The 26,391-nt window shown below is 44.2% G+C and overlaps 1 protein-coding gene across 2 annotated transcripts in view; it reads left to right on the top strand.

Moving 5' to 3' along the window:
• The window catches only part of taok3a (TAO kinase 3a), a 69,458-nt gene that overhangs the window by 31,032 nt on the left and 12,035 nt on the right, over positions 1–26,391 (top strand). For both annotated transcript variants that reach the window (XM_010864140.4, XM_010864142.4), the window contains exons 3-12: positions 5,397–5,626; positions 14,477–14,548; positions 15,733–15,834; positions 16,327–16,372; positions 17,016–17,112; positions 18,248–18,361; positions 19,674–19,765; positions 20,485–20,578; positions 22,168–22,249; positions 25,396–25,566. In XM_010864140.4, the coding sequence (XP_010862442.2) occupies positions 5,495–5,626; positions 14,477–14,548; positions 15,733–15,834; positions 16,327–16,372; positions 17,016–17,112; positions 18,248–18,361; positions 19,674–19,765; positions 20,485–20,578; positions 22,168–22,249; positions 25,396–25,566 (1,002 nt within the window). In that variant the 5' untranslated portion in view covers positions 5,397–5,494. The remainder of the gene's footprint in view (positions 1–5,396; positions 5,627–14,476; positions 14,549–15,732; positions 15,835–16,326; positions 16,373–17,015; positions 17,113–18,247; positions 18,362–19,673; positions 19,766–20,484; positions 20,579–22,167; positions 22,250–25,395; positions 25,567–26,391) is intronic.

The raw sequence follows: 26,391 nt of genomic DNA on the forward strand, positions 1-26,391 counted from the left end.
CCTTCCTTTCTATCCCACTAACCCTCCGTACGTTATCGCGCCGCACGATCTGCCAGATTAGCCTTTCATTTCTTATTGGTTCCCGGGGCTGCGTTTTTGAATCCGGGTTAGAATTCCCACAGTCGGATTTGAGTTCAAATGGAATACACCGACCCGGGAGGGAGGAGTGAGTTAGGAGAATGGGCTGCTCGCAGTACGCTGTCTTCCAGTCCATCTGCACCCCCTCACTGTACCGGGTGGTTGATATCGCCTGATTGTCTGGGTGGCCGTGTTTGCGCAAATAAAACGGCATGGGTGCATGGGATGTGTGGCCATTCAAATGTGTTTGTGAAGTGCGTGTTTGTGTCCTTCTGCTCAGAGCTCTGGAATACAATATTCAGCAGCCTGATGGTCTTTTTTCAGAGCAACACGTTTAGAGATGAATTAGTAATGGCAGTGCCTGAGGCCTCAGGGAACCCACAGCGTGAGAAGTGTGTGTGTGTGTCTGTGTGTGTGGGTGTGGGTAAGAGGATATGTAAGGATCTGTTTATTAATATTTGTAATGGGACTGCATGTTTGAGCACGTGCAAAGTGTGTGATCATCTCCCTTGATGTACATGACTTAACACATGCTTGCACACACACACACACACACACACCCACACAAACACACTATCACAACCAACCCACCGAGATAACATATGCATCCCCTTACTCATTCATGTAGACACCAATTCCTCTATGTACTCCTACACGTGCACACACTTACTCATGCACTCCTACACGTGCATGCACATACTCGTGCACTCCTACACGTGCATGCACATACTCTTGCAATCCCACACGTGCACGCACATACTCTTGCAATCCCACACGTGCATGCACATACTCATGCACTCCTGCACACACATGCTCCAAATTACGGAGAGGCATGTGCACACACTTCCTAATCTGTCTAAGCCGCTTCACTAATCACCTCCCTCAGCACAATGCCATTCATAGATCCACAATTATTCTCCAACACCCAGACACACACACACACACAGTCAGACAACCATCCGAAACAAACGGTGTAAGCCGGTAAGAGGAAGGACAGCGGGGCCACTGGCTGGTTACAACCTGTTGTTGCCTGATTGCATCATATCACGCATTCCGGAGGAAGAGGTTGGAGGGAAAAGAGGAGGAGGTGAGAGAGGACAGAAAGAAAAATGAAAGAAGCGAGAGATGGAAGTGAAGGGTCCCTGGAGTGATCATGTGTCAGTTTGCTCCAGTTTTGTCTCCGACCCCACCCCCTGTAGCCGTCGATCACTCTCATTTCTGTTGGCTTGGAAACCTTTGAGACCCCCTGCACGTGGGTTCAAGCAATTATTCTCTCTCTCTGTATGTCTCTCTCTCTCTGTATGTCTCTCTCTCTCTGTATGTGTCTCTGTCTCTGTATGTCTCTCTCTCTCTGTCGCTCTCAGTTATCTGGTGCTGTGTATCCAGATTGAGCGGGGGGGCTTACGTCAGGTTTTATTTGAAGCTCTTAGTGGAGAGAGTTGAGCTCAACAGGAGAGGAGACAGGCAGAGATGATGCAATGAAGAGAGAGAGACGCACGCACACACACACACACACACACACACACTTGGAATAGTTTATTTGGATCTGCAAAAAAGCCTCTAATCATGGAAACAAAAACATGGTCTCCTCCCAAACACACCCGCGCGCACACACACAAACACCCACGCACACACACAAACATGCGTGCGCACACACACACACACACACACACACACACATACAGTGTGTTTTTTGTCTTCAAAGGGCCAGTGACCGTTTTCAGGATGTTTGAAGACATGGTGTTTTCCTATAGCTGAAGGGTGTATTTAACATTCTATATAGTCTATAACTGTACAGGCTCATAAAAAACCTGGCGCCTCTTGGCTTGGAAAGCCTGTTGGCTTAACCACTATCACTGATAAGTTGCCAGAAGTTATCCATTTCAATGGATACCAGAATAAATTTTTTAAAAATATTTCAACCCATGTTAACTACGGGTATTATGTAGCTATCATAACGTTAGGTAGCCCGGGTGCCAGTGTCTTCTAGCCACAGTTCCACTCCCTGTACTCCATCTTGTGTTTTTTGGCTCATTGCAAGGACTAGAGCAAGTGGAACGCTGGCTAAAATGACTGGTGACCACACTAAGTTTAATGAATAAAAGGACTGAATACAAATTGAACAAGATGATGCTTTTGCAGGAATCTCACACAATGTATTGTAACACTAATAAAGACCTTTGTTACCAGGCTGCAATACATTTAGAATATTTCCTTTGTATGCTAAAGCCCCACCTCCCCCCGTTCCTATGCTTCTGTTCCAAAGTCCACCTAACTGCCCAGAGCTGTACAGCTTGACAATTTCAGTCACATATGCAACAAAAATCAATGTGTGTGAACTTCTTAAATGGTTTTCCAATCAATCAAATAAGTTAATCCAATGTATTTTCTAAAGCCCTATTTACATAAGCAGTTGCATGTACAGATACCTAGCCCAAAATCACAAAGAGCAAGAAACAGAGATTGATGCACAGTGGCTAGGAAAAACTCATAGGAACCTAGGAAGAAACCTTGAGAGGGGCCAGACTCTGAGGCGTGGCCAGTCATCATTGAGCTGTGCCGGGGGAAGATTATAAGAGTATATCAACTTTTTGGGCCACATGCCTGTTCAGACGACCGGCTCAATATATAGTGGTGCGCTGTATCTTGAGAGAGTCCAGGTCAGCAGTGCAACCATGTAGACAGGGACAGAGACAACATGGAGAGCTGTGGACGATGTGTGAGAGTGGTTTTGTTTGTTCTTCTAAATATTCACTAACTTGCCAGAATTGTTTCACTCAGGCACACAGATCCCTATCAAGCATGGTTAGGCTCCAATGTTGCGGTAAAATAGCAGTTTTAACAATAGCCATATCTAAGAGTTGCTGTGTTTTACATATTATTTGCTAGCTGCAGATCTCAATAGATACTGTATCTTCTAAACCTACAGTAAACCAAGAAACAGTCTTCCTGTTTAGCAGGAAGCAAGGTGCAAATCAATAGAACTATCTTATTTATTGGCTGTTTTGATCCTGATAAAACTGTTGTAGTCCAAATGTGATTAGTAAATAGATTCTTCAAAGCATATTTGAACGTGTTTCACCAAGATTTCGTCAGGAGGATGCTGTTTCCAACGTGTGGTTCAGTATCACCATGTAAGATCACTATCAAAGATGTATCCATCAGGATGAAAATTCATTTTGTTGTGTAATGTACAGTTAGTTAGCTAACATTGCTCATTCTGTCTACCAGGATGCTGTTTAGAAAGGCCGTGGGTCAATGCAGAAAGTATATCCTCCCCAGAGTTGATGACATCTTGTATTTTTATTAATATATCTGCTAATAGACATTGTGGCTCTAACAGGAGGGATGCAAATACAGACATTGACATGTAGACCTATTGGTATAACATAGAGTCATTGCAATATAAAAAGAAGATTTCTGCTAATTATTCAGATCTAATTTTTCAATAAGTATTCTGATGTTTTAGTGTGTTGTTTAGCACGCAAATCCCATTAACGCGCTCCTTTTGAACGGTTATGTGTGAAAAAAATCTAATTGAGCTAGAAATCTCTAAAAAATGATACAAACCACCTTTTTATGATTCCGATGTCACTGAATAATTGAAATGGACCCTTTTTTTCCCTCTGAGTGCTTGTACTATTCATAGAGATGACGCTTAAAAAATTATCCTAAACCAGGTAAAATACCACTAAGAAAACGAAATACTGGAAAATGTTGAACACTGTTTATAAACTGATTTAATAGGGGCCCCTTTAGAGTAGTTTATTGGTAACTCTTCTCTTGCACAACATGGACATATGAAAAAGTTTCAGGGGAAAGAAGAAAATGACTAATTGAAAGCGGAAAAAAGGAGTGGCTCGTAACATGTTTCATTTGTAAGTAGATCCCATACGTGTTAACGCCCTCTGCAATATAGTACGTATAATACGTTTTCAGCTCTGTTGTTGCCTGTAATTTTTGTGGTTAATTATCAGCAATCGAGACAAAAAATTGTCTGTCTAGATTTAATAACTAAAAGGTACATGCTTCAAATGTAAAAACGCTGGTATAGAGCCCTGCCTGCCATATAGAAACAATGTGCTCTGTGACCGCCTCGTTCTGCTCAAGGGAAATACCATCTTCTTTTACCACAGCAAAGTTAGCTGGAGGATGTAAGCATATGTGTGTGTATACACTAATTATGGAAGTAGGCTAGCTACGTAGGTAAGTAGCCAGCAGCTATGCCACAACACAGGACTAGCATAATCTGGGTCATTCCATGCCGTTCATTCATTCACGCGGAAATGGAAGAGATGCGTTTTCCACAAATGTTTTATTTTTAAATAAACATTAAATGGTTTCCAATTTAGTTGATTGTTTTGAATCATTTTGTTGAGATTTTAAAACATTCACAAGCTCTTGAAAAGATGGCTCTCGTCAGAATGATGATGGTTAAGTTCTCTCTCCGTGACGGGCATTTCATCAGTTTTCTGCGAGCCAGGTCATAGGGTTCCTTTCACCCCCCCATGTCCTTCCAACATATCACTTTAGATCATGAAATATCCTTATTATTCAATGATTTATTTTTTACATAGGCTCACAGTAAAATGTGACTTAACCACCTCATAGGGTATGTGCATGTAGGATACATTCGGTGTATGGGATTATTTTGTCACTTATTGGCAGTTGAAAAAGAGCTGTCCTTATGTGGGTGGTCTGGGGTGTGGTAGTGTTTTTGTTCATGTGGCGCTCTGCACTGTGTGTGTGGGTGTGTGTATGCGTTTGTGTGTGGATCTGATGCACCAATGACTCAACAAGCAACTGTGCGTGCATGCGTGTGCGTGCATGTATGCACGCAAACTTCTGCCTGGATGAACAACAAGAGCAGACAATGAGCAGTCCTCGACCATCTCCTTCTCTCTCTAACCTGTCAACACGCACGCGCGCAGCTTGTACCGTCTGGAAAGAATCATGTTACCTGAGGATGATTAGAGAGAGGAGCAGACGTGACTGCATCTGTGTGAAGGAGCACGTTTGTGTCAGCCTCTGTGTAGTGGTTAGAGTTAACGCCGTCATAAATACACCGTCCTTCACTGTTCTCCATCCAGTTAGTGCGAACGGCTGTCCCGCTGCACTGTTACATGATCAACTCATCGCCCTTTCTATCTTTCGGTCTCTGTTTGTCTCACTTAAATTCCAATTTAAATAACTTTATGTACTTTATATAGGAAACATTTGTGAGGAGTCTAAACCACAAGGAAATATAAACTGATATCTCTCTTTCTGTCTCTATGTGTGTGTGTGTCTGTTTCTCCATCTGCCTCCCGTCCTGGTAGGTATGGTAAATGCCCGGCGCGTGGATGAGGAAGAGCAGCAGCAGTGAGGTGGATCACCACGGTAACCACGGTACCGTCTAGCCCCCGCCAACCCCACCATGCCCTCGTCCACGCGGAAGGGAGCGCAGAAGGACCCCAAGCTGGCCGACCTCTTCTTCAAAGATGACCCAGAGGAAGTCTTCTGTGACCTGCACGAGATCGGCCATGGCAGCTTCGGTGCTGTCTACTTTGTGAGTAGGACAGGGAAACGACACATGCCTGACTCACATCACTGGGGAGTCCTCATGGTAAACGGAGAGCCGAGGTTATCGGCCTTTGGACAATCGGAGAGGGTAGCTTTCTGTTCAGATTATCGACCAGTGAAGATGCTTCGATGCCCGTCAGTAGTTGAGCGTATTTTTTCGAATGGTCTGGCGTCTTGGCCGCTGCCTGCTGTGTAATCTGGCTAATAGTATGTGGACACCTGCTCGCCGAACATGTCCTTCCAAAACCATGGGCATTAATATGGAGTCGGTCCCACCTTTGCTGCTGTAACAACCTCCACTCTTCAGGGAAGGCTTTCCAACAAATGTTGGAGCATTAATACAGGGATTTGTTTCCATGCAGCCACAAGAGCATTACTGAGGCCGGGCAGTGATGTGTGGTGATTTTGCCCGACTCGCAGTCAGTGTTTCAATTCATCCCAAAGGTGTTTGATGTTGTTGAGGTCAGTGCTTTGTGTGGGCCAGTCAGATTCTTCCATACAGATCTTGTCTTTCAGTAAAAACCTCCATTTTTGCCTGTCGACGTTGTCATGCTGAAACGCGAACAGGCCTTCCCCTAACCTGCCCCAAAGTCAGAAGCACAGATATCTTGAATGTCATTTTATGCTGTAGTGTAAAGGATTTTCCTTCACTGAAAAACAGCCCCAGACCATTATTCTTCCTCCACCGAACATTACAGTTGGCACTGCATTCAGCAGGGGTATACTGTGTACTTTGACAGTGGTGTGATTGTTGGTGCCAGACGTGGTGGTTCCAGCTTCTCAGAAACAGCTTACTTCCTGTAATTTTCAGTCAATAAAGTCTCTAGAGTTTACAGAGAATGATGCAGGTAACACAAAAAACAATGAGACAGTTTTGTGGGTTGAAAAGCTGACCAAAGGGCATGAATGCTGAAATAACCAATCTTTACAACAGTGGTGTGCAGAAGGGCTTCTCTGAACTCACAACGTTTCAAACCTTGAGGAGGATGGGCTACATCAGCAGGAGACCATGCTGGGTTCCACTCCTGTAAGCTAAAACCAGGGAGATGAAGATAAAGTGAAGATTGGAAAAAACGCTACATGCTCTGTCTAATCTCAGTTTACGGCATAAACTGCATGAACCCATGGATCCATTCTGCATCATGTCAACAGTGCAGGCTGGTGTTGGTGTATTGGTATGTTTTCTTGGCACATATTATTGCCCTTAATACCAACTGAGCATAATTTCCATGCTGCAGCGTACCAAAGAATTGTTGCTGACCATTTGCATCAGTTTCTTGCTGCAGACTACCCATTTTGAAATGAGTACTTTCAGGAGGATAATGTCATAATGTCACAAAGCGCATATCTCAAGATGGCTCCAAGAACTTCAGTTCCCTCCAAGTGTCTTCAGTTTTCCAGTGACTTGCCCATTACCTAGATCTCAATCCATTAGAGCACCTTTGGGATACTCTAATTCGTGGCATGAGTGTGTGGCTGAAGAATCTGCACTGACTGCTTCAATCAATCAATCAATCAAATGTATTTATAAAGCCCTTTTTACATCAGCAGTTGTCACAAAGTGCTTTTACAAAACCCCCGGCCTTAAACCCCAAGGAGCAAACAACAGTAGTGTTGAATTTCAGTGGCTAGGAAGAACTCCCTAAGAAGGCCGAAATTTAGGAAGATACCTAGAGAGGACCCAGGCTCAGAGGAGGGGCCAGTCCTCTTCTGGCTGTGCTGTGTGAACATATTAAGAGTACAAATTGTAATAATTAATAAATGCATGTGGGCTGAGTCCAGAGATAAAAATGTTGTCCAGGTCGGAAGCACAGTGGCAGCTGAAATCATCAGGTATCGTCTTGATCTGCAACACAACCAGGAGCACTTTGGACAGGAACAGCAAAGTGTCATTCAAGCCTGGTACTCCTCAGGTGTGGGCCAAGACCTCATGTCCTCCTAGGTTAAAACGTCAGGAGACAGGGAAAATTTAGAAAATGCATTCCTTAGATATACAGGGATTTATGGTCTGACCCTACTCCCCCAGCACAATAATACAGCAGCGTAAGACCTTGGGGCTGAGACAGGGGGTTCCAGTTACACTGTGGCCCTATCTGGGGAGGCCCCCGGACAGGGCCCAACAGGCAGGAAGTCAGTCCACCTGCATTGCCAAGCATCAACCAAAGGGACCCCCACCAACCGCAACCACCCTAAAAGAGGGCAGAGTATTGCCAGCAGAGTAGAGTCCAATTGCACAAGTGCGCAACAGATAGACAACAACAAGCCAGTGACTCCGCCCCCGAATGGCATTGGAGGGAGGGCATCCCAGTGGTGATGAGATCCCACCCGGGGAGACCGCAAGGGTGGACAGTATCAAGCCTTCTGGTCACCTTCACGCCCCTGGGCCAGACTACACTTAATTATAGACCACGCTGTAGAGATGAGTCTTTAGTAGACACTTGAAAATTTGCATTGAGTTTGCATTTCTAACCGTAATTGGCAAATCATTCCACAGTAGTGGAGCTCTATGAGAGAAGACCCTGCCTCCGGCTGTTGGTTTCGAAATTCTAGGTACAATTAAAAGGCCTGCATCTTGCGATCTCAGGTTACGTGTAGGTATGTATGGCTGGATCATTTCAGTGAGTTAAGGAGGAGCAAGTCCATGTATTGATTTATAGGTTAATAATAAAACCTTAAAATCAACCCCTAACGCTAACAAGCAGCCAGTGTAAAGAGGCTAGTACTGGAGTAATGTGTTCACGTTTTTTTGTTGTAGTTGGGATTCTAGCAGCCGTGTGCAGCACTAATTGAAGTTTATTTATTGATTTGTCAGGGTAACTGGAAAGAATAGCATTACAGTAATCTAATCTAGAAGTAACAAAAGCATGGATTTGTTTTTCTGCATCAGTTTTTGATAGACGGGGGTGGTGGTTCCCCTGTTCAAAAAGGGGGACCAGAGGGTGTGTGCCAATTACAGGGGTATCACACTTCTCAGCCTCCCTGGGAAAGTCTACTCAAAGGTACTAGAAAGGAGGGTTCGGCAGATAGTCGAACCTCAGATTGAAGAGGAACAATGCGGATTCCATCCTGGTCGTGGAACAACCAACCAGCTCTTTACTCTTGCAAGGATCCTGGAGGGGGCCTGGAAATATGCCCATCCTGTGTACATGTGTTTTGTGGATCTGGAGAAGGCGGTCCCTTTTGAGGGCTATCCAATCCCTGTACGTCCAAAGTGAGCTGCGTTCGGGTTCTCTGAAGTAAGTCGGACTCGTTCCAGGTGGGGGTTGGCCTCCGCCAGGGCTGCGCTTTGTCACCAATCCTGTTTGTAACTTTTATGGACAGGATATTGAGGCGTAGTCAGGGTGGGGAGGGGTTGCAGTTCGGTGTCCTGGGGATCTCATCGCTGCTTTTTGCGGATGATGTGGTTCTGATGGCATCAACGGTCTGTGACCTTCAGCACTCACTGGACCGGTTCGCAGCCGAGTGCGAAGCGGTTGGGATGAGGATTAGCATCTCTAAATCTGAGGCCATGATTCTCAGCAGGAAACTGCCTTCGGTTCGCAGCTTTCTCCGGGTAGGGAATGAGGCGTTACCCCAAGTAAAGGAGTTCAAGTATCTCTGGGTCTTGTTCGTGAGTGAGGGGAGATTGGCCGGAGAATCGGAGCAGCAGGGGCGGTATTGCATTCGCTTTACCGCACTGTTGTGACGAAAAGAGAGCTGAGCCGGAAGGCAAAGCTCTCGATATACCGGTCAATTTTCCTTCCTACCCTCACCTATGGTCATGAAGGTTGGGTCATGACCGAAAGAACAAGATCGCGAGTACAAGCGGCTGAAATGGGTTTTCTCAGAAGAGTGGCTGGCTTCTCCCTTAGGGATAGGGTGAGAAGCTCAGCCATCCGTGAGGAACTCGGAGTAGAGCCGCTGCTCCTTTGCTTCGAATGGAGCCAATTGAGGTGGTTGGGGCATCTGGTAAGGATGCCCCCTGGACGTCTCCCTAGGGAGATGTTCCAGGCACGTCCAGCTGGCTTGGGAACGCCTCGGGATCCCCCAGTCAGAGCCGGCAAATGTGGCTCAGGAAAGGGACGTTTGGGGTCCCTTGCTGGAGCTGCTGCCCCAGTGACCCGATACGGAAAAGCGGATGAAGATCAGATTTTTGCAATGTGTCGAAGATGAAAATAAGCAATAATATATTTTATATATTAATCAAAGGAAAGGTCAGGGTCAAGGATAACGCTGAGGTTTCTTACAGTTTTTTGGGATACGACCATGCAGCCGTCGAGTTTCACAGGGAGATCTTCCAAAAAAGCAAGACGTTCTCTGTCATCCACTTCCTAGTCAGAGGTTATGCCATCCACGCATACGAACTGATATCTTTCAGATAAATAAGATTTAAACCAGGCTAGAACATGTCTACGAAGGCCAATATGGGTTTTCAGTCTCATTAAGAGAAGGGAGTGATAAATAGTTTCAAAAGCAGCACTAAGATCAAGAAGCAACAGGAAGGATGCGGAACCTTTGTCTTAGGCCATTAGAATGTTCTACATTGGCTGACCTAGCACAGGAAATAGCTCCTTAAGTAATTTTGTTGGAATCTGGTCTAGCTGACAATTTGTGGGTTTAGAACTCATTACAAATTTAGTGAATGTGTCGAGCGATACGGGATCAAAAAATTCAAATGTCCCCATTGACACCTGGTCAGGGAGGTTCAGGACATTCTCAGGACAACTGAGATATTGGGGAATATAACTATTTAAGGGGGAGTCAGTTATTTGTTTTCTAATGGTGATGATCTTTTCATCAAAGTAGTTCATGTATTCATTACAGCTAAAGTGAAGACCCACTTCACTTGTTGAGCGTTGCTTTTTTGTTAACTTTGCAACTGTATTGAAGATACATTTTGGATTGGTTTTTTTTCACCTCAAACAGGTTGGAGAATAAGCTGATCGAGCAGACGTGAGTGCTTTTCGGTATTGTAGTGTACTGTCTATCCAGGCTAGTCTGAATACTTCCAACTTTGTGGTGCACCACTTTTGCTCCAGTTTTCTGGAGGCTTGCTTGAGTGCTCTAGCATTGTATGTGTACCAGGGAGCATGTTTCTTGTTGTGTATTTCTTTAGTTTTTAGTGGTGCAACCGTATCTAAAGTATTTCGCAGTGTTGAGTTTAGATCCTCGAACACTGCCAACCAACACCAGATTTGCGGCTATGTCGGTGGCTCTGCCCCCGTAAACAGTGTACGATCGCCGGCTGATTCTTTAGTCTAATACTGCCAGTAATGGAATCACCGATTACATTTTTCCAGGACACCAGTAACTTTGCTATATTTACCTGAAAACGATAGTTCTCCTCCATGTTGCTTGATGATATTGAGTCAGTACAGACCAAGGTCCCATAGGAATGCTTCCAGCACATTGTTGAATTCAAGCTGTGAAGAATTCAGGTTGTTCTGGAGTCACAAGGACCTCCTATGTAGTTCTTGATAAGTACCTGCAGTGGCTTAGGGAAGTATTTCGGTCTCTTCACTTTGTCCACATTTTCTTTTGTTAGTCTGAATTTTTTATTGATCACTTCACTATGATATATAAAGACAAAGTGAAAACAAGCTTTTAGAAGTTTTCCTTTTTTGATCCTTAAGATGCATCTAGAACTTTATTGAAGTGTCTTGCTGTGGCACATTCAATAGATTGGAAATATCCCTTTTATTTTTAAGTAATTTGATTGATTAATTAAAAAAATATTATTCAAATGTTATCCAACATACGTTTACAGCATACATTGTGAATAAAAGTATACAGTGAAAGTCTGGAGTAGCTGCTTCATATGATTACAATTTTAGGGGCAAAATACAAATTAAAGTTTTACAGTAGTAAATTATTTGTTGGTAAGTGAACCCCAGACCTCTCCATCTCTCTCGGTGTCTCTCTTTCTCACTGGGTGTCAGTTAAATCAAAATGGCTTCATTGACATGGAATGTGTACATACATTGTAAAAGTCGACCTTGACAAAAAAAAATGAAACTCCATCACCAAAAAAGCAAACCTAAATATATATTAAAATTAAAATTATAGGCAAAGCAAACAACATCAAAAAAGTGAACAGTGATTCCACAGTGTGTCTTTCTCTCTGTCGGTGTCTTTCTCTCTCTGTCGGTGTCTTTCTCTCTCTGTCGGTGTCTTTCTCTCTCTGTTGGTGTCTTTCTCTCTCTGTCGGTGTCTTTCTCTCTCTGTCGGTGTCTTTCTCTCTCTGTCGGTGTCTTTCTCTCTCTGTCGGTGTCTTTCTCTCTCTGTCGGTGTCTTTCTCTCTCTGTCGGTGTCTTTCTCTCTCTGTCGGTGTCTTTCTCTCTCTGTCGGTGTCTTTCTCTCTCTGTCGGTGTCTTTCTCTCTCTGTCGGTGTCTTTCTCTCTCTGTCGGTGTCTTTCTCTCTCTGTCGGTGTCTTTCTCTCTCTGTCGGTGTCTTTCTCTCTCTGTCGGTGTCTTTCTCTCTCTGTCGGTGTCTTTCTCTCTGTGTGTCGGTGTCTTTCTCTCTGTGTGTCTGTGTCTTTCTCTTTTGGTTTCTCTCCCTGTCTCTCTCACTCCGTCTCTCTCACTCCCTGTCTTTCTCTGTTTGTATGTCTGTCTCTCAGTCATTTCCTTACGTGACTGTGCTCCATTTTCGTCTGGTTTTTAGGCTGCGTTTCTTAATCTGGTTGTCACTAATGACACAAAGCCTTTGATTCTAAATCAACACAGAGAGAGGGCGGATGAACCTGCCAGCACCAATCTCTCCTCTGTCCTCCTCCACCTCCACCCCTCTCCTTCTTTCTTCTCCACCACTCCTGGCTCCCTCCCTCTGTCCTCTTCCTCTCCATCCCTTTTCATCCCTAGCCTCTTTTTTTCTCTTCCAGCCTCCCCTCAACCCCTTCCATTACGCAGCCTCTCCAGATGTAAGTCTCTTAGAGAGAAGGGATGAAGCTGTGCTTTCGAAGACAGATGTTCTGCGGGTTATGCGGTGAGGCCAGCTGGCGATGGATGGATAGACTGATGGATAGTAGGCTACACGTGAGGTTTCCTTAGGCCTGGGTCCACTGGTTTCGCTGCTCCTCCAGAATAATCAGTCACCTACGAGGCGAGGCTGTGGTCATAGAAATATAATTACTAGAATCTGAATTTATTTTTAAAGGGCAACCACTTTGTAATAGGTCCACCGAGAATTCATTTAAAAGTCCAAAATAGATGTACCCATCCCTGTTTGCAAGAGTTCCAGTCAGCTGGCTGTAAGAAGGGATTTCTATTCCATTCTAGTGGTTGTCTTTCTGTGGTTGAAGTACAGTATGTCAAGGGGCAGCACTCCTGGCTGTATGAGGTCTCACTGGCTGCTTTGGCATGTTATGATGATATGACTTTATCGTCTTCATTTCCATCCAATTGGTTACAGATTTCCAAGCCAATATTGAAAAATATTAAATGCATTCATATCTGTTTCCCACCACTGACGTTTTTGACCAAGCTGAGTTTTTTGCTGTATGTTTTCCTGTGTGAAATAAAAACTTCAGTCTGGTTTTATTGCATTTTCAACTCTACTGATAGTTGTCATGGAATTGTTTGCGTTCATGTGTTCACTCTGGTCTTGACACCTGCTCTCTAGCCAGCAGTACGTGTAGTGTGGGTTGCATTATGAGATTATTATGGATGAAAGACAGATTATCTTCCAAGCCTCCATCATAATGTCGCCAGAATAAGACCCTGGTTATTTTTTGGGGCCAAGCTCATCACCTTGCATTTTCTCCCCCCTGTGGACTTTCACCCTAACCTGTTTATTTCAGCCTAATAAACTGCATGTTTTCCCTAGTCGTACAGGTAGAACCAGTCATTATGTGTAGTCGTACCAGTAGAACCAGTCATTTTCCCTAGTCGTACCGGTAGAACCAGTCGTTATGTCTAGTCGTACCAGTAGAACCAGTCGTTATGTCTAGTCGTACCAGTAGAACCAGTCATTTTCTCTAGTCGTACCGGTAGAACCAGTCGTTATGTCTAGTCGTACCAGCAGAACCAGTCATTTTCCCTAGTCGTACCGGTAGAACCAGTCATTATGTCTAGTCGTACCAGCAGAACCAGTCATTATGTCTAGTCGTACCAGCAGAACCAGTCATTTTCCCTAGTTTTACCGGTAGAACCAGTCATTATGTCTAGTCGTACCAGTAGAACCAGTTATTTTCCCTAATTGGACCAGTAGAACCATAGAACACAATCACAGCATGACCCCCATTACACTATAGATATTTGTGAAAATGAAGGTCTAAACTTGTTAAACTCTGTGGTCCTTTCCATTGGTAGGCCATCTGTTTCCAGGGTAGGCGCTGTGTTTTAGGAAACCCTCCGTGTTCTAACTGTTCTCCAACAAGTACCCAAAGCTAATTAGCTTCTCGTTTGTCTGTAACAAGGGGCAGAAAGGCAAACACATACTGTATTCATGACAGCTGTCCTTATTAGATGGGCCTTCTTAAATTAATTGACTTGCCTTGTTTTTGGCTAAGACTCTAAAGCCCTCAAACTCAAATCTGGACATCCAGGCCAGTTCCACTCCATTTTCTAATGTCAACCTTCTACTTAGGGACTGTCCTGGGACACCAGGTGGGTGATGTTAATGATGAGGTAGAACAGAAAACAAGCAGGGTTTGGACTTTTTAGGGTAAGAGTTGAATAACCCAGCTCTATAAATGAACATATCCTGTAACCAGACTTTCGTGATGTATTTCTATCATAGATGCCTCCCAATCACCCTTTTCTCTCTGTCTCTTTGTCTGCTCTGTCTCTCTATTTGCCCGATTCCATCTCTCAATTGCATTTTTTTTTCTCTTTTCCCTCCCTCTCCATCTTTCAGGCCAGAAACTCCTATTCCAACGAGGTGGTGGCCATCAAGAAGATGTCCTACAATGGCAAGCAGACCACCGAGGTGAGAAGATAACTGCTGCCTCTTACACCCCCTGAGGGCACCACTCCTGCCACTAAGGGACTTTATTAACCACAGAATACATGATCTGCTGCACTATTTCGTAGAAAAATACCTTTTCAAAGTAGCTCTCAATCCAAGCAAGACAAAAAATAAATAAAAATAGGGCTTGAACTAAGTCAGAGTCAAGTGAATGATTTAGTTTTTTTTCGTAGCCTGCCTACATTTTCTGACAGTGAATTGAACATCGGTAAACGCGTCAGCAAAAAAATAAACAAGTCAGCTAGTGAAATTCCTGTTAGAGAATAGATGGCAAAGCAGCACTGCAACTGAGCGAATTAGGAAATGACAAGTTAACGTTGTCATCCGTCGCTTGGAAATGCATCGCAAATGCAAGTGCGCTGCTCACATCATAGGCTGGGGGCGTAGGAGGACATCCAGTGTGGATTGCTGAATTAATAATGATCACTTCCTCAGTTAAAATAATTTCATTCCAAAGTATGACGATATGAAGTATGGTCGTTGTCAAACCCGTTTTCCGGAATGCGCTGCTGAGGGTACTGGCAGGTAGACCTGTTCATTCATACTACATCCCCCAGTGCTTGGGTAGGGAGAGTCGAGATGGGGATTTCAAATATTTTCTGTGAGCCTTAATTTATTGCTCTGTTCACCAAAAAAAATCTGCTCATTGGACTCTACAAGCATGTAGTGGGAGGGTTATTTATGTATTGTCCAGACCATCTTACCCTGCTGAAAGTGGACAATTCAACCATTTCGGCGAATACAAGATTCTCCAGAGCTCCATAGGAGGCGGGTCAGCAATGGTTTTTGGAAGCATGGCCTACAATCAGAGAAGGAAGCCTAGAAATCCTGCTGTCATATTTTTCTATCATTAAGCTTAGCAGACCAGACCTGTCTTATACCACCTTATGCAGGCCAGAAGGAAAATAGCCTGCGTGACCTATCTTTCTATTAATTTACCATCTTGGTTCTGGTTTAGATTAAGGTTCGGGGTCAGGGCTTTGGTTCTAGCTCCTTTGGTGTAAAGGTAACTCACCTATCCATAAACCCAATGCCCTGCCCAATATGTCTGGGCCAGCATTCTTTGAATAGGCCTTTTTGCAGATGTTGTTGACACTCTCACTTTCTCTCTCTGTCTCTCTTCCTTTCTCTCGGTCTCTCCTCAGAAATGGCAGGACATCATTAAGGAGGTCAAGTTTTTGGAACAGCTGCGTCACCCAAATACCATTGAGTATAAAGGCTGCTACTTGAAAGACAACACTGCCTGGGTCAGTGGTCTGGGACAGTGCTGTCAGGGAGACGTGTTGTATGCCTCTTTAACATGCTGTTTCCTATCTTTCCTCACAACTTACTCCTTCCCTCTCCCCCCTCTCTCTCTCTCCCTCTCCCTCTCTCTCTCCCCTTTTTAATGCACTTGTACACACCTGCAGATTCTCTTTCTTTTCAGTGTTTGTCTTTCTTTCTAAGCTTGTCTCTCTTTCCCAAACCCTCCTTTTTTAATGTGGTTGATTTGTCATTATTTTTTTGTATAAGAACTAACCACTTCCAGTGTTGGGAGAATCGTTTTGCGCTTGACCATACCTTTTCACTTCAGTGTGGTTTCCACAACAGCTATTATGAACAAAACGACTGCATTTTATCAGGCCTTCATTGTTTTAGTTTGTTGTTATGTAATTAATTTGTAGTTAATTTGGCTAATGTTTTTCTCAATCTGGGGTGTTTTTGCATGTCAATTTATCTGACCTGTCTTTTTCTTTCAGCTGGTGATGGAGTACTGCCTAGGCTCTGCATCAGATTTATTAGAAGGTAATGCGTAAACACACACACACACACACACACACACACTAGAAACAATTAATTAGGTAAAAAGTAAAAAACTACCAAATCTTAACAACTCAATTTATTTATACAATTTTTTTTTTTGCATTTTTCCCCCCTATTTTGAAACATTTTGGTTGAGACTTCTGTAAATCTGCTCCATGTCATATTCCAGTGCAGACGTTCATGCCTTCCCGACATTCCTTGGCCTGAGTAGTATGTTTAACACTTCTGTTTGTCCTGTATTGGCTGTCATGGAAACTGTTTTAAACAGCCATATTTTTGAAGCACTTCTGAATTTCCTACAGTGTAGTTCAACAGCACCCTTTGACTCTTGAGTGTCTGTTTGTGTAGGCCCGCCAATGCCGACTCCTGCACAAACAGACCAGGAAGCCGTCTATCACACCCAGAGCAGAATTCCGCGTGCTGAGGATGTTTTCTAACCTTGTGTGTTTTTATATTCCAGCCCTTTTAGACATTCCACATTAATCAGACGCTTCAGGGTTTTTGGCTAGTCTTTCATCCTGTCGGAAAAGACACTGCCACAATACAGACATAGTTTCACCCTTCACCTTTAGATAACGCTGATGTTTTTTTCCCCCCTTTCTCTTCCTCGTTCCCTCTCTGCCAGTTCATAAGAAACCGCTCCAAGAGGTTGAAATTGCTGCCATAACCCATGGTGCCTTACTGGGACTGGCTTACCTACATTCCCATAATATGATTCACAGGTGAGCTCTCGGCCCAAGCGTCTCTTCAGCCCATTGAAACAAGTTGGAGCTGATGCAGAGGCGCCATATGTTGTGCGGTTGGTCTCACTTGTTGGGTTATGAATATGAAGTGTGTCGGAGATAAAACCCTCTCAGGGGTCACATCGGTCTGTCTGTCATGTACTAATCTGCGGTTCAGTGTGCAATCCGGGCGAGGCCCCTGGGTGAACGTCATTTACAGAAAATGTGAAACCCGTATCAGTTCACCAAGTTTGGCCCTTTTTATTGCACTCATACACAAGTCTGTTTGGCAGTTGAGCCAGTACTCAGCCCTAAATGATCTGACTGTCGTTGTTTAGCAAAAGCTAATCCGATCACTGCCACACTGATTTACCATGTTTTTGTCATTTAGAAATACTGAAACCGAAAGCAAAGAAATGAGTATATTTAATCAGTTAGTGTGAGGTTGTGACTCCATGGTACAGGTCTTAAAGAAATGTTTTAGTTTTTAAGCTTGCCTTATTTACATTGCAACCACATCCGTGTGCTCCAACTTGCCAGTGAGCCCAAATGTTCCTTTCTTTTTGGAGATGTTTATTGTTTTAAATCCACCAGTATAAATTTACACTGACATATGTACATCACAAGTGATGCTAGATCCGTAGATATAAAGCATTGTTTTACATCTATGGCTAAAGCTTTGGCTAGGGGAAATGCACGAACATGACACCAGTGTACCTAAAACAAATCACTCAAGAAAAGTAGCTATGTACCTGAAGTGTCACAAGAAGATGAGCTGTTCAATCAGAAGTGTATTAAGGGAGGAGCCGGGGAAACAGAATTATAGAGAGCGATGAGCTGGCCCATCTACTCAAATAAATATTTGTACTAACCAGTATATGGCCAGATCATTGTGTTGTTGTGATCGCCTATACAATTGCAAAACAGAAAAGCTGCTTTTTTGCATCCTTAATAAAAACATTCAATACTAAAAAGACGTATTTAAGCTAGGAGAAACAACATCATATCAAAGTCATAGTGGCATATTTTCCCCACAGAAATAGTTATCAGGAAAAGCCTTTCAAGTACGAAAGGATGATTTTACTTTTGTTGTTTTTTTCTTACTCTGTGTTGTCGCTTTCACTCCTCCCTCCAGAGATGTGAAAGCTGGAAACATCCTGCTAACTGAGCCAGGCCAGGTCAAACTGGCAGACTTTGGCTCTGCCTCTATAGCTTCTCCTGCCAACTCCTTTGTAGGAACACCTTACTGGTGAGTACCAACAATTAACCAGTACCTCAACACTACAAATGTCTACCATTAACCAGTACCTCAGTACTACAAATGTCTACCATTAACCAGTACCTCAACACTACAAATGTCTACCATTAACCAGTACCTCAACTCTACAAATGTCTACCATTAACCAGTACCTCAACTCTACAAATGACTACCATTAACCAGTACCTCAACACTACAAATGTCTAGCGTTAACCGTTACCTTAACACTACAGGTCAATGTCTAGCGTTAACCGTTACCTCAACACAACAGGTCAATGTCTACCATTAACCATTACCTCAACACTATAAGTCCATTTCTATAGTTAACCATTACCTCATCAATATAGGTCAATGTCTATCATTACCTCAACAGTATTGGTCAATGTTTACCATTAATTATTACCTCAACACTACAGGTCAATGTCCACCATTAACCATAATTTCAACACTATACTTTACTGGGCAGTACTTTAACAGAGTTTGTATTGAATTTGTAAATACCTATTTATCATTCAGGTCAGTGTCATGGAGGCCCAGTCTTAAACTTCACCTTGGTGGAAATAATATAACCTACATACTGTACCAAACACACAGGGATTTTCTGTCCCAGTCTTCAGGCCTCACAAGAATGCCATTTGTTTGTTCCAGCTGTCACATCTGATTAAACAATTCAAGGGCTTGGCGAATAGTTGATTCATTGACTTACATGTCCAGCTGGAATTCTGAAATGCAGAATGTGGGAATCCCCAGGACCAGATCACTATGTGCTGTGATTTGCAACTAGAATGTTATGAAAGTCACTGGTCATTCCTATAGAATCACTGCCAGTAATTCTAGTGAAGTATAAACCAAACACACAGAGAACTCTGAGAACCATCAGAAGACCCCAGTCTGTTGATTTTCCTGCCGCTCTACACATCATCAGTCTACTTTCATTCCGTCACATTATTTAGACCCCTATCTAAGCAGCACATTACTCTGGCCTGAGCTTAGGCTATCACTGCATACCACAGACTTTTTAAGATCATGCATTACCATGAATTTAACAGTGGTAGTTAGTAACTGATGTGTGTGTCTGTCTGTGTGTGTGTGTGTGTGTGTGTGTGTGTGTGTGTGTCTGTCTGTCTGTCTGTCTGTGTATGGTGTGTGTGTGTCTGTCCGCGTGTATGTGTGTCTGTCTGCGTGTATGTGTGTCTGTCTCTGTGTGTGTGTGTGTGTGTGTGTGTGTGTGTGTCTGCCTCTGTCTCTGTCTCTGTCACTGTGTGTATGCGTGTGTGTGTGTGTGTGTGTCCGTCCGTCCCAGGATGGCCCCGGAAGTGATCCTAGCCATGGATGAGGGTCAGTATGAAGGGAAGGTGGACATCTGGTCCTTAGGAATCACCTGTATTGAACTGGGTATGTGAACAGCCCTCTGTTTATCTTTGCCTCTTGCTTCTGTAGACACTTTTCTTTTTACGTTGAACATTTCATTCATTTATCCATTCAGTTTTTGTTTCTACCCTCATGATAACTGAACACACCCAGTCTCCAAGGTTTTAATGACTCCCTGATAAAAACGATTACGTTTTTTTTCGACCTTGGAGAACAAGATGAGAGCTGTAAATCTGCAGCTATCCCACTCTGCTTCCAGAACACTGTTTTGCACAGGAGTAACCTTCACTAGGGAAATTCCATTCCTGTCATGGGAGACTGTGTCCTGGGAAATTGACATAGGATTTCCCCACCTAGAGAGCAGAGACACCCAATATGTATTTGTCAAATTAAAATGAAAATGCTTAAATGAAAAAAGATCTGGGTGCAGACGTCTACTGCGTGACGCATCTATGTGACGCATCTATGTGATGCATCTACCTTGACGCATCTATGTGACGCATCTACCTTGACGCATCTACATGCCACTCCTCAACACATGACCCTTGATTCACAGCGTGGCTCGGTCATGTGTTCCTCATGTGATTACCATGGGCTCTTATCTATTTCAGACACTGCATGTAAACAGAAAGTGAGGGAGAAAGAGTGGGAGGGAGGGGATAACAGTGTCCAGGTCTTCTGTCAACCAGCTGTGATAACCCCCCGCTTCTCTCCTATCTCTCTTTCTCCCCCTCCCTCCATAGCGGAGCGCAAGCCTCCCCTGTTCAACATGAACGCTATGAGTGCCTTATATCACATCGCCCAGAACGACTCTCCCACGCTGCAGTCCAATGAGTGGTAAGCCGACCAGGGTCCTTCCGACCACACACCCTCCCGCTGCCCCGGAATTCCCTGTCAGAGTCTGTTATGTAATTACCTGAGGGGACGAGCTGAGACCTAGCCTATTTAAAGAACCAAGCCCCAGGCTCAGCTCGCATACACAGGCTTCTACTGTACCGTACCCCACCATACTCGGGCGGATGGACTGAGAGAGGCTCTTTGGAGCATCTGACCTGTAACCGAAAGGTTGCTAGAGGAAATATCCGTTTGCAAAGTGAAAACAATTGTCCTTTTTTCCCTGAACATTATGGTTAACAGTGGTTGGTATGGTAAGTCCCCTTGCTTTGCCGTGAGAGTGTGATCCTTCTGGCACATAGAGATTTCAGATGAGACTTCCTGGTTAAGCCAGCAGTAGGGTGAGAACCAGAACGGCATTGGATATACTTCATATCTCAACATTGACTGTCATGAGTCCGATGGAATTTCCTGCAATGAAGCAGGGCCTTAATCACACCCTACACCAAGTCCATACTATACTATTCTACTATGCCCAGTTAGCATTCATTTACCATGTCAAAACACCACAGTAGTAAACATTAATTTACCATATCAAAATAATACACAAGGAAACATTCATTTACCATGTCAAAATAATACGCCCAGTTAACGTTAATTTACCATGTCAAAATGTTATTCCCTGTTAACTTATATTTACAGTGTCACAATACTAAAACTTTGTTTCTTTTTATTTACCATATCACAATGTCAGTCTCAGTCTACTTTCATTTGCCCTGGATAATTGAATGGTCCTGTGGCCATAACTTTGTTTAAACCCAAATCATGTCTGTTAAATCAAGGGCTTACATGATTTTAAGAATACATTAATTTCTGCAAATGTTTGGTGGCGTCATGCGCTTTTCTTGACAAGGTGAATTGCCTTTAGGTGCTATTGTTTTTTTTCTCCAGAACACATGTAACCTACAGAACAGTAAAAGCCATTGTTCTCCGGTGTCAGAGCTGGTTCAGCGTGTTACGAAACTCAAAGTACAAGCAGCAGACTATCCAAGAAATTTGTGTTTGACTTTCAGTAACCAAAGATGATGCATATTTAGTAGAAATTAGCATGAAAAGCAAGCCTTGTGCTGGAGAGGCAAGGCTGTGTCTCTCCCATAGAGACGCATTAGCATTGTGTTCTGTTTACCTCAGTGAATGCCTATCATCCGTTGGAGGTGATTCAGACAGCCCTCAGGCCAAAATCTGAAGCTTTTAGAAATATTGCAATACAGAGTAACATTTGGAAAGATCTGGCAACACTTGTATTTAAAGCATCCAGAATTATTATTATTTTTTGAAGGATCTTCTAAACAATTTCTAAGGCATTTATTAAGACTGCTATAAATCCTTACCCCCCCCCCCCCATTTCCATTTAAGATGCAGGTTCTTAATTATAATAATAATTAGAAAGTGCATGTACTACAATAGTTGTGTAGTTGTCCCACTTAACCCTCACTGTAAAGCTTTAAATGACTACAATGTATTATGTTTTCTCTTAAATATCCTGTTTCCCTTCATCACTTCACCTCTTCACCCCTCCATCTTGGTACAAGGTCGGACCCTTTCCGGAGCTTTGTGGATTACTGCCTACTCAAAATTCCTCAGGACAGACCCTCGTCAGGGGAACTGCTGCGAGTGAGTGCACTTCCTGTTATCTCTGACAGAGACGAGGACTTCACTTCCTGTATCGGTCTCTCAAACACCATCTGGATGTGCACATGTCCGAAATGTCGCCCTGTTCCCTGCTTAGTGCACTCCTTTAGACCAGGCTGCCCCCCTCCCAGGGTCAATGTAGACCACTTTGTAGGGAATAGGTCGCCATTTCAGAAGTGGTGGATGACTCACTGCCTCATTGATTCCACTGGGGCTAGGTTTTTGTTGTTTTCACACAAGAACACAAAAACACACACACGCTGATTCCACAGGGTTTTGTTTAGTGTTTTTGAACCTTTTTTTCCCCTACGCCTCGTGTTAGCAGTTGATAAGGCATCCATCTGTGTGTGGACTCCCCTCGACATAAAATAAAATCTGAAGTGGGACTGACTGGCCCTCTCAGACCTGTGAGTTATTGTATAAAAACAGTCCGCTGATTGCTCAGCCAGCCAGTCTTTGTAATTTGTACGTCCTGATCTGCCAGTCCTGTGTGTGTTAATCTGTGTGTTGTGTCCAGTCGGTGTCTGGGCGTGTAATGAAAAGTTGATCTTTTTGTTTGTTTGGCCGACAGGTAATCCTTTTGGCCTGCTAAGGGTTTAATGTTCTTGGTCTGATGTAGAGCTCCAGCCAAGGGGGCCTTGTCGGTCTTACCTGGCTGCCCAGGGAGGGTGGGAGTCAGTGGGACTGGAGGGGATGAGACGGTGGGGAGGGTGGCTCGTCTGGAGCTCTGGGCACCTTGTCCCTTGGGGCCCAGATCTGCTTTCCCATTACCTTTTAATGTTCGTGGGGAAAAGGCTAGTATGCAAGTTCCTTCTAATCTGGGTCAAGACAGGGGGCATCTAGACCCAGAGCCCCTGATTAATGTGCAGACACACACGCACACACACAGGGGCCCCTCTGCCTATCTTAGAGCTCTTTAGGAGAAATCAGGTCATTAATCTCTCCCCTCTGAGCTGTCAACGGCCCCTTTTCCTTCAGGTTCCGCCTCCTTGGTTTAGATTAATACAAAATTTCCCATGCTCCTTTACTTTTACACCCATCCCGAACACCACCATCCCCATGGTCTTAGGAGGGTGGCGTGGTTGGGCGCGTGCAGCGGACTAATGGGGGAGGACTGTGTTCGGGTGGGCGAGAGAATGATGTGCGACTGTCTGTCCGACTTCCTTCACAGTCGTCAGGATTGGAGCTTCTGATTTCCTTTTTTTAGGCAGGGATTACACTGAAGATTAGTCATCTCTCTCTCCCCCTCAGTATCTCTCTCTCCTACTCCCTGTTTCTCGTTTTTCTCTGCATCTCTTCCTCTCAGTCTCTCTCTCTTCCTCTCAGTATCTCTCTCTTCCTCTCAGTATCTCTCTCTCTTCCTCTCAGTATCTCTCTCTCTCCCCCTCAGCATCTCTCTCTCTCCCCCTCAGCATCTCTCTCTCTCCCCCTCAGCATCTCTCTCTCTCCCCCTCAGCATCTCTCTCTCTCCCCCTCAGCATATCACTCTCCCCTCAGCATATCTCTCTCCCCCTCAGCATATCTCTCTCCCCCTCAGCATATCTCTCTCCCCCTCAGCATCTCTCTCCCCCTCAGCATATCTCTCTCCCCCCCTCAGCATCTTTGTCTCTCTCCCCCTCAGCATCTTTGTCTCTCTCCCCCTCAGCATCTTTCTCTCTCTCCCCCTCAGCATCTTTCTCTCTCTCCCCCTCAGCATCTTTCTCTCTCTCCCCCTCAGCATCTTTCTCTCTCTCCCCCTCAGCATCTTTCTCTCTCTCCCCCTCAGCATCTCTCTCTCTCTCTCTCCCTCTCAGCATCTCTCTCTCCCTCTCAGCATCTCTCTCTCCCTCTCAGCATCTCGCTCTCTCCCTCTCAACATCTCTCTCTCCCCCCTCAGTATCTCTCTCTCCCCCCTCAGTATCTCTCTCTCCCCCCTCAGTATCTCTCTCTCCCCCCTCAGTATCTCTCTCTCCCCCCTCAGTATCTCTCTCTCCCCTCAGTATCTCTCTCTCTCCCCTCAGTATCTCTCTCTCCCCCCTCAGTATCTCTCTCTCCCCCCTCAGTATCTCTCTCTCCCCCCTCAGTATCTCTCTCTCCCCCCTCAGTATCTCTCTCTCCCCTCATTATCTCTCTCTCCACCCTCAGTATCTCTCTCTCCACCCTCAGTATCTCTCTCCCCCCTCAGTATCTCTCTCTCCCCCCTCAGTATCTCTCTCCCCCCTCAGTATCTCTCTCCCCCCTCAGTATCTCTCTCCCCCCTCAGTATCTCTCTCCCCCCTCAGTATCTCTCTCTCTCCCCCTCTCAGTATCTCTCTCTCCCCCCTCAGTATCTCTCTCTCCCCCCTCAGTATCTCTCTCTCCCCCCCTCAGTATCTCTCTCTCTCCCCCTCTCAGTATCTCTCTCTCTCCCCCTCTCATTATCTCTCTCTCCCTCCCCCACCCCCTGGTCCATGACAGCTCCGGTTCTCTCTCCGTCCTTCCGTTTAGTTTATTTTTTTTAAACAGGAAATGTCTCATGTCTATTTCCAGAACATGATGTCATCAGAGTGCCTCTAAATGAGTGTGTGGTACATTATCCCCGCCAGGAGAACGGTCTACCGGTCCAGAACCACACAGACCCAGAGGGGTTGCATACATTACATTTTCACTCACCCATTTCAGCTAATAGATTTTTCATGAATGAGTGTTGAATGCAGGTGTGCATGTGTGCGTGTGAATGTGCGCACGTGTCTTTGCTACTGGTCAGTTCCATGCGTCCCCACCTCCACAGAGTAGAGTATTCCCAGTATGCAACTCTATCTAGGTTGAATAACTCACAGGCGCCCTCTACTGAGATGATTGAGAGAACTCAATCATCAGAACAATTCCTTTATGGATAGAGAGAGAAAATTGTAATGATCTCTGATATAATAATAATCACATTGACAATTGATGAAGTACGATTACAGACTATGAATGATGTTTGTACTATAGATTTTTAACATCAAGTAAACGCTGGTTATTAGAGATTGAACATTTTATGGGCCTGTTGTCACACTAACCCTGACCTGAGACCCTCAGACCATTTCGGGACTATTTCAAACATAATTAGACTGACAGACAATGTATGTGCTTGCACATCCTGACCTCTGACATCTTTTTTCCACCAGCATGACTTTGTGCGTCGGGAGCGCCCCCCGCGGGTCCTTATGGAGCTCATCCAGAGGACCAAGGACGCGGTGCGGGACCTGGACAACCTGCAGTACCGCAAGATGAAGAAGATCCTCTATCAGGAGAAGCATAATGGACCAATGGGGGAGAGTCATGAAGAGGAGGAGGAGGTGCGTTGCTCCAGGTTTTAACCTCGACTCCTGTTCATGTTTGGCGCAAAATGGAAGCACAGTTACAAAATAAACCTAAAAAAATACGATTTAGGCATTTGTTACCAGAATGTTTACAATATTATTATACCAGCAGTCTTTTGTTAATAATGATCGATAGTAAACAAACAAATTGAAAATATTACCAATCCAACTCAATGTTATACAAGTATAGCCAGCTACCAACACCAATTTCTTTTCAGTTTGAGCATTTACAAATGAAAACAATTGATGTGTAAATGAATATTCAAAGACCAACATAAGTGTACAAATTCCGTTGTAATTCAGACACTTACTTTGCTAACTAAACCAATTGACTCTCAGCAGATTTCACCACTAGTTTTCCAAACAAAAACATGTGACGTGACTAGGCCAAGATGTTTCAGTTGTAAGCATGTAAACTTGACAGTATGTAAAAATGTGACATGAAAAAAAAAACATCTGCCTCATCTCGTAATGTATTGCAAAAGTTGACTGCAAGTATTTTTTTATTAATTTAGCTAAATAACACAGTTCAGGACAGTTTGTTCTTGGCAACTGTATTTGATTCGCGCTTCCGAAACAAACACACCGTCTAACCATAAATATCAATTTCCTAATAGCCTAACTAATCCTGCGACTGGGAGACGGCGACACGTTCAACGTCACACTGCATTGGACATTAACCTCTGTGTTTGTTTTGGGGTGTGGGGGTGGCGTCAGACAGATATTCTGCGTGACATTGTGTTTACGTGTACCTGTGTGTTGGCGCTATTGCTGTGCCGAATGCCGATCCCCCTCTATGTG

The sequence above is a fragment of the Esox lucius genome, chromosome 13, assembly GCF_011004845.1.
Source record: "Esox lucius isolate fEsoLuc1 chromosome 13, fEsoLuc1.pri, whole genome shotgun sequence".
Lineage (NCBI taxonomy): Eukaryota > Metazoa > Chordata > Actinopteri > Esociformes > Esocidae > Esox > Esox lucius.